The following is a 12,299-nucleotide window of genomic DNA, read 5'->3' as shown; positions in this document are numbered from 1 at the left end:
CCTTTACAATTTCATTAGCACCATAGAAATTGCCAGCTCTTTAATTTTTTTCAGACACAATAAAAGCTTAAATCATTTCAAATACGTATCATTACAATAACCACAAATGTAAGTGTTTGTCTTGCATGTAGTAATCAGTTGTGGACAAAGACCAAGCAGGGCAACTTTGAAAAGCATGTGCACTCACACGGCAGAAATCAGTTATTGATAGGGGCCCCCCTGAAAAATGTTTAAATGTTTTTTTGCAGCTGGGTCAGTAATGTGCAAATAGTCTACATGTAAAATGTGACTATATATTTTGATTCCAGGCAGCACGGTGCACAGGGGTTAGTGCTCAGTGCTCGTGTCTCACAATGTCCTGTGTTCGATTCCCGGGCTCGGGGTCTTTCTGTGTAGTTTGCATGTTCTCCCTGTGACTGTTGGGTTCTCTCTGGGTATTCTGGCTTCCTCCCGCTTCCAAGCACCTGGGAATAGGTTGATTGGCAACACTAAATTGGCCAGAGTGTGTGAATGTCTGTCTGTGTTGGACCTGCGATAATGTGGCGACTTGTCCAGGGTGTATCCTGCCTTCCACCCGAGTGCAGCTGGAATAAGCTGCCCCCCTGTGACCCTGCAAGGGACACGCGGGAGAAAATGGATGGATATTTTGATTCCAAAGAAATACCGATTGTTGAAGGACCGAAACTGACGCTGTGGCGTATTTGCTTACATGTTAGGTACATTGCGTAAGTTGAAAAATAAAGCTTACGTAGATCCACGCTGATGTCCGTGCCTATTCTACTTAAAAGCCATAAAAAAGATTAGAACCCTCCCAAATATATTGCACTACATATCAATCAATTTATTTTCATGTAAAAAAAACAAAACAAAACACTAATTTAGGGTGCAGCCACTTATTTTATTCTGTACTAGTAGTGAATTCCTTGTTCATTTATGGAATCTGGTCAACTTCCTTTTGTTTTTATTTGATCTAACTGCGCATGCAAGTGACGTCTGGGCCACATTGAGGCCTGTGCAAGTTTATACTGGAGTCTGAAGATCACATTTTACTTTGTAAACAATCAGCTGGAAAAAAAAAAAAAAATTGAAAAAATTTGTTTTGGGCCACATTGGCCTGCAGTGTAAATGTAGTCCAGTGCATCCGGAAAGTAATCCCAACGCTTCACTTTTTTCACATGTTATGTTACAGCCTTATTCCAAAATGGAATAAATTCATTTGTCCTCAAAATCATAGACAATACCTCATATTGACAATGTGAAAAGTTTATTTATTTTTTTTTTTTTAATTAAATTTTACAAATGTATTAAATCATAAAAATCACTTTTACATAAGTATTCACAGCCTTTGCTCAATACTTTGTTGAGCAAGTAGCTACAGCCTCAAGTATTTTTGAATACGCCTTAAGCTTGGCACGCCTATGTTTGGGCAGTTTCGCCCATTCCTCTTTGCAGCACCTCTCAAACTCCATGGGAAGCATTGGTTTTCTTCCAGGATGTATGGCTGTTATTGCTGCCAAAGGTGCATCGACAAGGTATTGAGCAAAGGCTGTGAATACTTATGTACATGGGATTTATTTTTTATTTTTTAATACATTTGTAAAACTTAAACACTTTTCACATTGTCATCATGGAGTATTGTCTCTAGAATTTTGAGGACAAAAATGACTTCCATTTTGAAATAAGACTGTAACAAGACAAAATGTGGAAAAAGTGAAGCGCTGTGAATACTTTCTGGATACACTGTACATCAATCCAATTTCTATACCGCTTATCCTCATTAGGGTCGTGGGGGTGCTGAAGCCTATCCCAGCTAACTTTGGGCCAGAAGTAGGGTACACCCTAGACTGTCAACATGTATTTTAAAAATAAACATTAACACTTTTAGATTAGACATTGTATGAATGTACTATGGACAACTACAGTAGTTTTAAGAAGTTGTCATAATATACAGCATTTATGTCCGAGGAGCGGACTTTTACAATATCTCCTTTTAGCTGCTTCTCTGTTAAATACACCATCAGCAGCTTCTCCATATTTTCATGGCTAAATGTCTGTTTAGAAATTATTTTAACGTCCTTGGCTGGCATTATCTACTCATTCTGCTTCAGTATGGTGCAGACTAGCAGTGCTATGCTCCAACTGCTTCACCAAGTTGGCTACACACCCAGTCATGTTTTTATTTTTATTTTTTAATTCAATAAATATCACACACACTGTCTTCCTTGCAAGGTTGTAAAACAGTTATATCCATCTCTAGCTATAAGCTATTGCTAGCAAGTAAGACCAAATGTTTTAAGAGATTCACTGTGACATTCCCTACGCCGACAAATGGCAGGAATGCTTGTAATTCAAATTTCTGCTTGCAACTTAAAGCATAACAATTAGCCGAGAGACAGCTCTCATCTTAAAACACTTACCGGTAAGTTGAGGTACCAATGTATTAGACTGGTCATGTTTCAGTGTTAATGTGTTCCTCCACTGTGACGACAGAACATGTATAACCGTTTTAGTAACAATTCAATAAGAAAGCGTTAAGCTAAAATGTTCAGTCTTGCATGTAATTGCAGCCACCTTCAGACCAGTCAGTGGTGTCCCGAACTGAAGCTAAGATGCCTCCACAGCAGCCAAAAAACATATTCCAGGTATTCTAAGTCAAAATGTTTAACGTCAATTGGTTGCTCTTTAAATATCTCAAACATGACTCTGATTTTGGGTGTAGTACTTACCTGAAAATGTGTCTTATCATAGGAGCTCCTTGGAGGGCCGGCTCGTAGTCGTTCACCAACACTACTTGGCAACCTTTTGGGCAACTCTGAAGTTCCAGCGGCTCCCAGCACTCTACATGGCCTGCTGCACAAGCCTCCGTCCCCACCTCTCTTTCCACAGCGAGCACTCTCACCTGACTACTTCAACAGTCGTTTACAGCATTCAGCAGGTAATCTTCCAATAAATGGTTGAATTAATGTGGATGCACAATTGTTTTCAAGCAGATACCGATGACTTCCTGCTTTTATTGACCAATACTGATTGTATATATAGATATAAGTGTAGTTCGTGCACACCTTTAGGTGATAGACTCAAAGTTGTTTTTGACAAACTGTACCTGTTTGTCCTGATAAAAGCCAGACTCTTCACTAATGGTAAAGGGCTGGTAATGCAGCATCATCTTTTCCACTTTACAAACGCCATGGCTAGCTAGTGCTGTGCTATGTTACGATTCATAGCGTATTGCGACAGGAAAATGTCTATCATTACAATTTTCGCTTATTTCTTACGTAATTTTTAACATCTAGGCTGTGGCTAAAGTAACTGCAGCACACTGCTACTTTACGTAACCTGAAAGAACGCCACTGTTACATCCATGCAGCGAAAGCAGGCATCAGCATGGATGTCAATGTAACAGAGAGCACAACGGAAGCCAAACCACCCAATCAAGACGAAATGGTGCCGTAAGGAGGGGAAGAGGAATTCCTTTATTTGTATTGAAAAAAATTATACGCCGGCCAAACCGTAAAACATGCCGCCAACAAGTCATTGTTAGTGACTTGGACTCGTCTAATCTCTTCTGTCACTTGAAGACACTGCATGAAGAACAGTATAGAGAAATGAGACAAAGTCTAACGTTACCTCAAAACCTTGAAGTGATTAAAAAAAACACAACAAACAAGTAAAGCAAATTGATTATTTGTGGTACAGAATAATAAATGTTAAACTATATTTTTAAATGGCTTAGCATACAGCATACTGATGTACATTGATACTTTTTGTACATTAAACATGCTAAAACCTATTCAAAATGGCCCCCCGCATTCTCATTTTTCAGTAGCCGGCTCTCGATGGAAAAAGTTTAGACACCTCTGTCCTAAATTGTCTGGCCCTTTTTGTGTACGACAAGTTTTTTTTAAGTTGATTGTCCTGTTTAGCATTGTCGTGTTATGTTTAAAATGAGCAGAAAAACTACTCTTTTTCTTTTTTCTTTTTTTTCTTTACTATTAGTACCCCAAGGCTTATCTGTTGGTCCTCAGCCCATGACGCCTGAACAATTTGCTGATGTACACCGGTCTGTCAGCCCTGTATCTGCAGCCCAGCAGCAGGTAGCATGACTCTTACTCTTGGTCGAGGAATTAATTAAAAGAACAGTCTGTTTAGAACATGAACTTGATAGTTTATCAACTTACAGGTTGTAGTATCCACAAACCTACCAACCTGAACAATCACCTTTCAGTAATTTCATGTTTTAATTTTTACCAGATGAGGGCGCTCTCCATGCCAGTGAATCATGCAGATCTGGAGGCACTAGCATTTCAACAGGATCTTGCACTACATGCACACCACCAATACCAGTCTGGCTACAACAGGCTTCCACAGGACACATGTTTTCGAAATCGGTGAGATTTTTGTTTTTGCTTTAAAAATATCTTTAGACAATTTACAGTGCCGTCAACAAGTGTTTGCCCCCTTCTCAAATTATTTTTTTTCCACAATATATTCCCCACTTAATTGTTTAAGACCTTCGAACACATTTAAGTGTTAGACAAATATAACCAAAATAAACATAAAATGCAGTTTTTTTGATAATTTAATTTTTTAGGGGGAAAAGCTATACGTGGAAAATTATTTCTCACTTGTTAAGTCATTATTTAATGTTTTTGGAAATCTGAGTGGAATTTCACTGACTACACTCAAACCTGATTACATCAAAACCTGTGCAATCAAGGAATCACTTAAATAGAATCTGTTTGACAATATTAAGACGGCCAAAAGATCTCAAAAAGCTGAAACAAAATTGCACGATCCAAAGAAATTCAAGTCTGGAAAGAATACAAAGCCATTTCTAAAGCTTTAAGGCCACAGCGAACCATTATCTACAAATGGAGAAAACAACGTTCCTAGATGAGGGAGGCCTACAAAAATTACCACAAGAGCACAGTGACAACTCAAACATCAAGTCACAAAGGATCCCAGGACAACATGGCAGTTCCATTTTGTATAAGTACTCACGAATGATGATTCTAAATTATTAGCCTAGATGTCACGGTGGCGGCATCACTACTGGATTATTTCGAGTGCGGAACAAAGTAATGGAAGTCAAGATTAATTTATGAAGCATATTTGAAAACTGCAGTTCAAGCTGCCCCCAAGTGCTGCACGAGTTAGGTGAAAATTACAAAGATCAAAATTGGTTTAAAAAAAGACTGGTTTGAAAACGAAGAAATAGAACATCTAAACAAAGCAAATAAAACATTAAAAACTGCAGTAAAAACTTTATTTTGTTTTTAAAAACCAGTGCATAAAAATGTCAAGTGTTCATTTAAAAGACTCCACAGCTGTAGCTGTTTTAATTTACAGGGGGAGAGAGTTCTATAATTTAAGGCCTTCTTAAGCTCTTTTTCTAGCCCTGGAGCAATGCAGGAGGGACTGTTCAAATGACCTCTGTGCTTTCACAGAAGAATACAGGGACAGCAATTCTGATAAATATGGAGAAGCTAACGCATCTAAACTTTTAAAAACAAGCAATACAATCTTAATGGATCCTCAAGCAACAGGTAGGTAGTAGAGTTGAAGCAAGCAGCACCATTTTGGGACAGTTGTAGTCTAACTAGAGGCCTGGTCAAGGCCAATTTCAGTAATCTAAGCGTGGAGGAAATGAGCACATGCAGGACCTTTTTAGCACTGGATTCTTAAAAGGTATAGCTTCACCAAGAATTCTGAGCTGGAAAAAGCTAGTGTTGACCAATGAGCTGATTGTCAAATTTAGACAAGCTATCAGTAGAAGCACCAAGGTTTTGACATAGGGATGACAATAGGCTGATAGAGGGTCTAGAGCTGGGATGGGCAAACTTTTTGGCTCAGGGGCCACATTGGCTTTTGAAATTTGACAGACAGATGGGCCGGGCGAGCACATGATGCATTTCAAAGCATATATCTGTTGGAACTAAGAGTATACTTCTTAAACATGGGATATTTTAATCATAATACATCTATTTTCAATAATATATTAAAGGAACATACAAATGGTATTAAATCTCTTTAAGTGGGAGCAGCGTTGTTGATCACCCAATGTTGCCAGTGCGTCGAAGTCTAGAATCAGTTTTGTTGTGGCGATTCTGAAAACCGATCTTTGCTCAATTACCGGTATGTTTTAATATTTGCCCACCCCTGACCTAGCACACTGTTGCCAGTGAGGTCTGTCTCCACGAAAGTCCCAATTTCAGTTGTCTTTTCACCAAGGTTACTATAGTTAACAAAAATTAACAAAATGACAAAAACTAGAATTGAAAAACACATTCGTTAATTGAAATAAATAAGTATAATTAAGAAACTAACAAACTGTATTGTGTTTACAAAACTAAACTATACCGAAATTATAGATAACAATCCCTTCGTTTTCATCTTTGGCGATTTCGGATTAATATGAAATCGATTACAGTAATTTCACTTCAGCATTTTTCCATGATCTGGCAGCACCATACGGCACCTCAGGGCCCATCACTTCTTGTTTAGAGTCGGCTTGCCATCATCACTCTACCTGCCAAAATAGCGTCAAAAGTTGGGAGAATGTGGCAGTCTGAGATGTCTTTCAATATGACAGCGATTTAAGAAAAAAGTAAGTACTTTGCAGTGGAAACGGGTTAACAAATATGTGGAATACTCAAAGGAAAACACAACACAAATCTGAAGTCTATTTTAGAAGATCGCACAAGCAGGCTAAACGCTAGAAAGTGGCCTTTCTGAGTAGGTCCGCTAAAAGAAGCAACATTCTGGCCAGAGACAACCATAATGGACTGCTTTCACCGATGACCAAATAGCTGCTGGTTAGTAAACATGCAGGAGCACCACAGGCGGGAAGATGCACTCGTAAATGTTCTGAGACTGGCATGTCTACAAGTCTGTGTGACTCAATTGCCTTAAAAAAGTTTTGCTTTTCACTCAAGCCAAAATTCATATCACCCAGTGCTGCACGAGTAAATTAATTTATCGGAGATAAGATGGAAGAGGCAAAGCACAATTTGAAAGACGTGAGGAAGTTGTCCCTCTCTGGACGGTTGGAGCAAGAGAGGATTAACAGCATCTTTCATGGGTGTGTCAGCATGTTTTATCATCCATCTGGAGGCCAGGGGCCGTACTTATCAAGCTTCTTAGAATTACTCTTAAGAAGTCTGCTAAGAGTTGACTTAAGAGTAAATAAATTCTTCGCTGAAAGCTGCACTTAAAAGTTAGTTATCAAGCGTCTTACTCACACTTTCAGCGAAGTGTAGGACTGAATCTTAAGTGTCACACTCAGAGCTGAATTACGACATTACTATGTGCCGTAAACGGAATTTTAGGTGACGTCATTTCTGTGTCCATAGAAATGACCAATCACGGAATGGAATCCGTTGTCTAAGAATAAAGAAATATCTTGGAAATATTTAAGTGGACAATGGGAGTGTATATTTTGACAATTAACTACAAAATAATACAAAACAAACTAGTCCCCGCCGGCACTCACGCTACCGCTCCCTCTCTTCTATCGCCCACACACTCACTGACGTCACTCACCTCACGGCCACACACATATGCTACTGTCATAACATTTTCTTTCCAATTCATTAATTAGGCAACTAATTTGAAACTGGTGTGGGTGGCTCTATATATACTAGCCCACTGCAGACACATGCAGAAATCAACAAGGAATCGAAAAGTATTAAATCTGTGACAAAAATAATATCCGCTCTGTCTAAACGATACCGTTTGATCAGCTGCTCGTCATCAAAAAAAACAAAACATTGTTCCGTTCCCTGAACGTTCGCGCACGTCTCTCTCGCCTCAGTGCCATCCCCTGCTGGCAACTCCTAACCACTTAAGACACCTCTGAAGGTCTCTTAAATATCGTGGAGAGTAGGAGTGATTCTTAGACTTAAGAACGTTGATAAAAAGCTTTTATGCTTAAGTTTGAGAGTAGGACTAAATTTCGCAAATTCTCAGGACTTAAGTGTAAAATGGCACTCTAAGAAGCTTGATAAGTACGGCCCCAGGTTTACAGTGTTCTGCTTAACCTACACCGATTGGAGCACCCACGCACCTAGGAGACCATTGCTTGCTGCATTACTGAGCCATTAGAAGCATGGGGCATAGAAGAAGACAAGGTGCTGCTTATTGTGACAGATGACGGCTCAAATACAGTCAAAGATTTGTGGCTGCTCAGCGATAGAAGCCTAGTACAAACTGAGTGCACAGATGGTTCATAGTCTCAGCCAGGAGGTGCCGAAGATGGTCTGGATGAACTGAATCGAATCAGAGGAGACAGATGAGGAGATTGGAGAGACTGGAGACCTTGGTGACTGGTTATAGTATTACATTAGTCTTAAAGATTTTTTTTGTTTTGATAGAAAATGCAACAGTGATATAACTAGTGTTGTAAACCTTTTAATTAAAATTAACCCAAACAAATAATTAAAGAGGAAAATAATTTGCTTATTCTCATTTAGTCGCTCCTATTCAAAATCTAAAATGTCAATCAAAAAGGTCATACATCTGTTGAGGTACCGTATTGTTATTCTATACTGCACTGATATGTCAAAAAGCTGCACCTGTATCTAGTACTGAGAAGGCTAGTTCTTAATTTATTGATTTGGTAATTTTAGTCAAATTACTCAAACTTGTATAGTATATTTGGTTTTTGAGTCTGTATTATATTCACATTGGTTGGTTGCTCAACAGAAAATGAATATTTTAAAATGTTATCTTTTGAGTTTTATTACACAATTCTCTTTTGAATCCTGCACCTGACAAAAAACCCAAAGTATGAAAAACTAAACTAAAATTAATCATTTAGAAAAAAATAAACCGGCCCTAAAAACTAATTAAAACTAACTGAATTACAAGGGGAAAAGTCTAAACAAAATCTAACCTATAATGAAAAACCCAAAACCATTATAACCTTGTTTTTCCACTTACATAAAGAAAATGGACATCCGAGTTTTGCAAGGCTTTGATATCTGATTTTGATTGTAAGGGAAGGTATATCTGTATGTCTGAAAAACAATGGCAAAAAATATTGTGCTTTTTAAAAATGGAAACCAATGAGAACAAGCCAAGACCTAGAATTGAAACTTGGGGGACTTGTTTGGATGCAAATTGCCCAAGTTTAACAGAAAAAGACCCCTCAATTTAGTACTGTAACACTGAAACCAATGTAGTTTTATGCATTTAAGTCCTACAACTGTCTCTTGGCAGGAAAAAAGGATATTGTCAAATCTAAAAGCACAAACAGCTCAGCCACCAGAGTCTAATAAAAATAATTTAAGTTTTGTTTCTGTATTACAGCAGGATTTTAAACCAAACTGAACATTTTCAGCAATATTGTTTTGAATTGAAATGTGATATGATTAGAAGTTTTGAATGAACCTGGAGTTCGAGACAACAGAAGGGTGTCTGTTGTGCTTTTTTATGAGACAGCACAACAGCATGTGTAAATGCGCCTCAAACTCAACCAGAAGAGGCATTTATCAATTTTAGAAAGTAAAAGGGCCACACAGTATCAAACACATCTTTGGGGGGTCTTGCAGGACGAATCTCAACATGGAAAGTTGTTGGAACAGTTTTTTCAAAAGACACTATAGCTTCTTCAAGGGCTTGGTTTCTGTGCCAGAAGTTTGGAAGATGTAGAACATTTAAAATAGATTGTTGGGCTTCAATTAAATTCTAATGTTCCCACTAAAACTGTTTACATGGAACTCACCAGATGGAAACAGCTGCCAAGACATAACTTTGTTCTGTGATTGGGCGTCATCAGCCAATAAATAGCGTGCCGTGTATGTCACATGGGCAAAGAAGCTTCTTCACTGCATAAAACTTGGACTATGTATACAATTTTTAAATCTACAATGCACTGGTACTGTAGTAACCGGCAAAGGAACACCAGTTTCAATGGAAAACTTGTATGTAATATGCTTTTGGTATCAGTCCACAGCGACTTAACCGTTCACCTGGCCCAGGTGCCCACCCTGCAGGAAGAATTTCACCTGGCAATGCCGTCACCAGTATGGTAAGCAACTTTTTTGCACCAAGCCCACTTTTTTTTTGTCCCATAAATACAAAATGGTGAAATTTTCTTATTTTTGTTAGTTGTCTCCATCATTTACGCCCACATCAGTGATACGCAAAATGTATGCGACTAAAGAGAAAAGCAAAGATGATCCTTCGGGTCGATCTGAGATCAAAGAGGAGGCAGCAGCACAAGATGGTATAGAACCTTTTGTTGGCCTTCAGAGGTTCATATTTGAATGTCTGAATGTTGAAGTTTTTAAACCTTTCATGACAGAAAACTCCCTTAATCTACACCTGGATGCAATGGAAGGGAATAATGCCCAGACTGGTGGAATGAAGTCCACCTCTCAGAGCTTGGCAAGCAAGGACCAGGAGCGACTCCGACCTCTTTCTGCTGGACATCATACAGCTACCACGACACTTCCAGGACCATCCTCCACTTTCCCTCGACCTATCTACCCGGTACCACTACTATCCCATGTACCAATGGTGCGCCCTCCTCCCCAGCTCCACCCCAATGTGGTTCAACAAATGCTTGCACAGGGAATTCAACCGCAGCAGCTAGCACCTACACTTGTCCAAGGTAATTCCAAGCATTCTCTTCGTCCTTAAAATGGTAATCTAAACTTTGCTACAACTTTTTCTTGCCCTGTATTTCCAGGTATATATCCACATGACCTTGCACAACTTCAAGGCTTGCCCCCTACTATGCTTGGCCAACCGATGTACCCTCTCAGCGCAACAGGAGGGCACCCGCTTCTACCTCCCAGAGCAAATAGTCAGATGCAGCTGGCAGTAATGCAGCAGCAACTTCAGCAGCAGAGACAGAGTGAGCAAAATCTAATATTGGTCAAGTGTCATCTGGATGAGGTTTATTCTAAAAATCAGTGATGAGGTTCATACCTGGTAAGGCACTATTATTTTTTTATTGTAATTTGTTTGTGCTCTAATAATTAATGCAGGTTATGAGTAACAACAATAATACAAAATATTTTCAAATACCTAATTCAATTTATTTTATTTTGATAAAACTGTCTTACCTATTTGTCTAAAAAGTTGGTGCTTATATTTCATTACAAAGAAAGCTCTGTTGCGTTGTAAAAGTAATTTACTTTTGTTAGTCTCTCAGTCGCTATTTTGTTGTACATTTCCTGGCCTTCGTAGCTGTGCCTTGCTGCTGAAATTTGACGGGCCACAAGCACCTGCCAGCTCAGATACGCCCCCGCCTCTTGGCGGTGAGAAAAGGAAAATGCACGCCTTATCTTGCGACATTGATCTGCAGCTCTGTCTCCTATGACTGCCTGTTCTGTCACTAATGCACATGTACATGCTAGTCATCTTACTAAACTTGATTGTAATACATTTCCACTGGTGCTGCACTGTCTTGAGTGTAAGGGATTGTCTTTGTCATTCTTGTTCATCAGCAATGGAAACCGTATTTTCCGCACTATAAGGCGCACCTTCAATGAATGGCATATTTCAAAACTTTGTTCACATATAAGGCGCACCTATGCATCCATTAGATGGAGCTGCGCTAAAGGGAATGTCAACAAAACAGGTCAGTCAAACTTTATTAATATATTACAAACCAGCGTTATAACCACTCTGTTCACTCCCAAAATGAATAAACAGCTGATTTACTCGTGTTACGGTAAATCAAACATGTAATCACAAAATACTAACACTCAAAATAGTGCAGAGCAATAACAATATCAATAACTCAACGTTGCTCAAACGTTAATGTCACACAACACACAAAATAAACATTTAAAGCTCACTTTCTGAAGTTATTCCTCATCCACAAATCCCTCATTCTTCTTCTTCAGTGTCCGAATTAAATAGTTGGGCGAATACGGCATCCAAAAGGCCCGGCTCCGTCTTGTCGAATGTATTAATGGAGTCTGTGTCGCTGCTGTTGTCCAGCAGTTCAGTGACAATTCCTGCCTTCCTGAAAGCTCGGACCACAGTTGAGACTGATATATCAGCCCAGGCATTTACGATCCACTGGCAGATAGTGGCGTATGTCGTCTGGCGCTGTCTCCCTGTCTTGGTGAATGTGTGTTCGCCTTCTGTCATCCACTGTTCCCACGCAGTTCGCAGTCTAGCTTTGAATGCCCTGTTGACACCAATATCCAGCGGCTGGAGTTCTTTTGTCAATCCACCCAGCTGCTCTATTCCCGTGTTCTACTGCGTGACTGATTGCCTTGAGTTTGAACTCTGCGTCGTAAGCGTGTCTCTTAGTAGGAGCCATTTTGGGGTCTTTACAG

At 39.3% G+C, this 12,299-nt stretch overlaps 1 protein-coding gene across 4 annotated transcripts in view; it reads left to right on the top strand.

The window, feature by feature from the left end:
• Positions 1–12,299, top strand: part of eif4enif1 (eukaryotic translation initiation factor 4E nuclear import factor 1) — a 30,940-nt gene that overhangs the window by 17,425 nt on the left and 1,216 nt on the right. For 3 of the 4 annotated variants that reach the window (XM_062051578.1, XM_062051559.1, XM_062051569.1), the window contains 7 exons: positions 2,568–2,642; positions 2,749–2,935; positions 3,997–4,094; positions 4,252–4,388; positions 9,949–10,030; positions 10,111–10,615; positions 10,694–10,861. In XM_062051578.1, the coding sequence (XP_061907562.1) occupies positions 2,568–2,642; positions 2,749–2,935; positions 3,997–4,094; positions 4,252–4,388; positions 9,949–10,030; positions 10,111–10,615; positions 10,694–10,861 (1,252 nt within the window). The remainder of the gene's footprint in view (positions 1–2,567; positions 2,643–2,748; positions 2,936–3,996; positions 4,095–4,251; positions 4,389–9,948; positions 10,031–10,110; positions 10,616–10,693; positions 10,862–12,299) is intronic. The other variant, XM_062051586.1, reaches the window with a different exon arrangement.

This window comes from Entelurus aequoreus, linkage group LG01, assembly GCF_033978785.1.
Source record: "Entelurus aequoreus isolate RoL-2023_Sb linkage group LG01, RoL_Eaeq_v1.1, whole genome shotgun sequence".
Classification (NCBI taxonomy): Eukaryota; Metazoa; Chordata; class Actinopteri; order Syngnathiformes; family Syngnathidae; genus Entelurus; species Entelurus aequoreus.
This window is presented reverse-complemented; position numbering and strand designations above follow the sequence as displayed.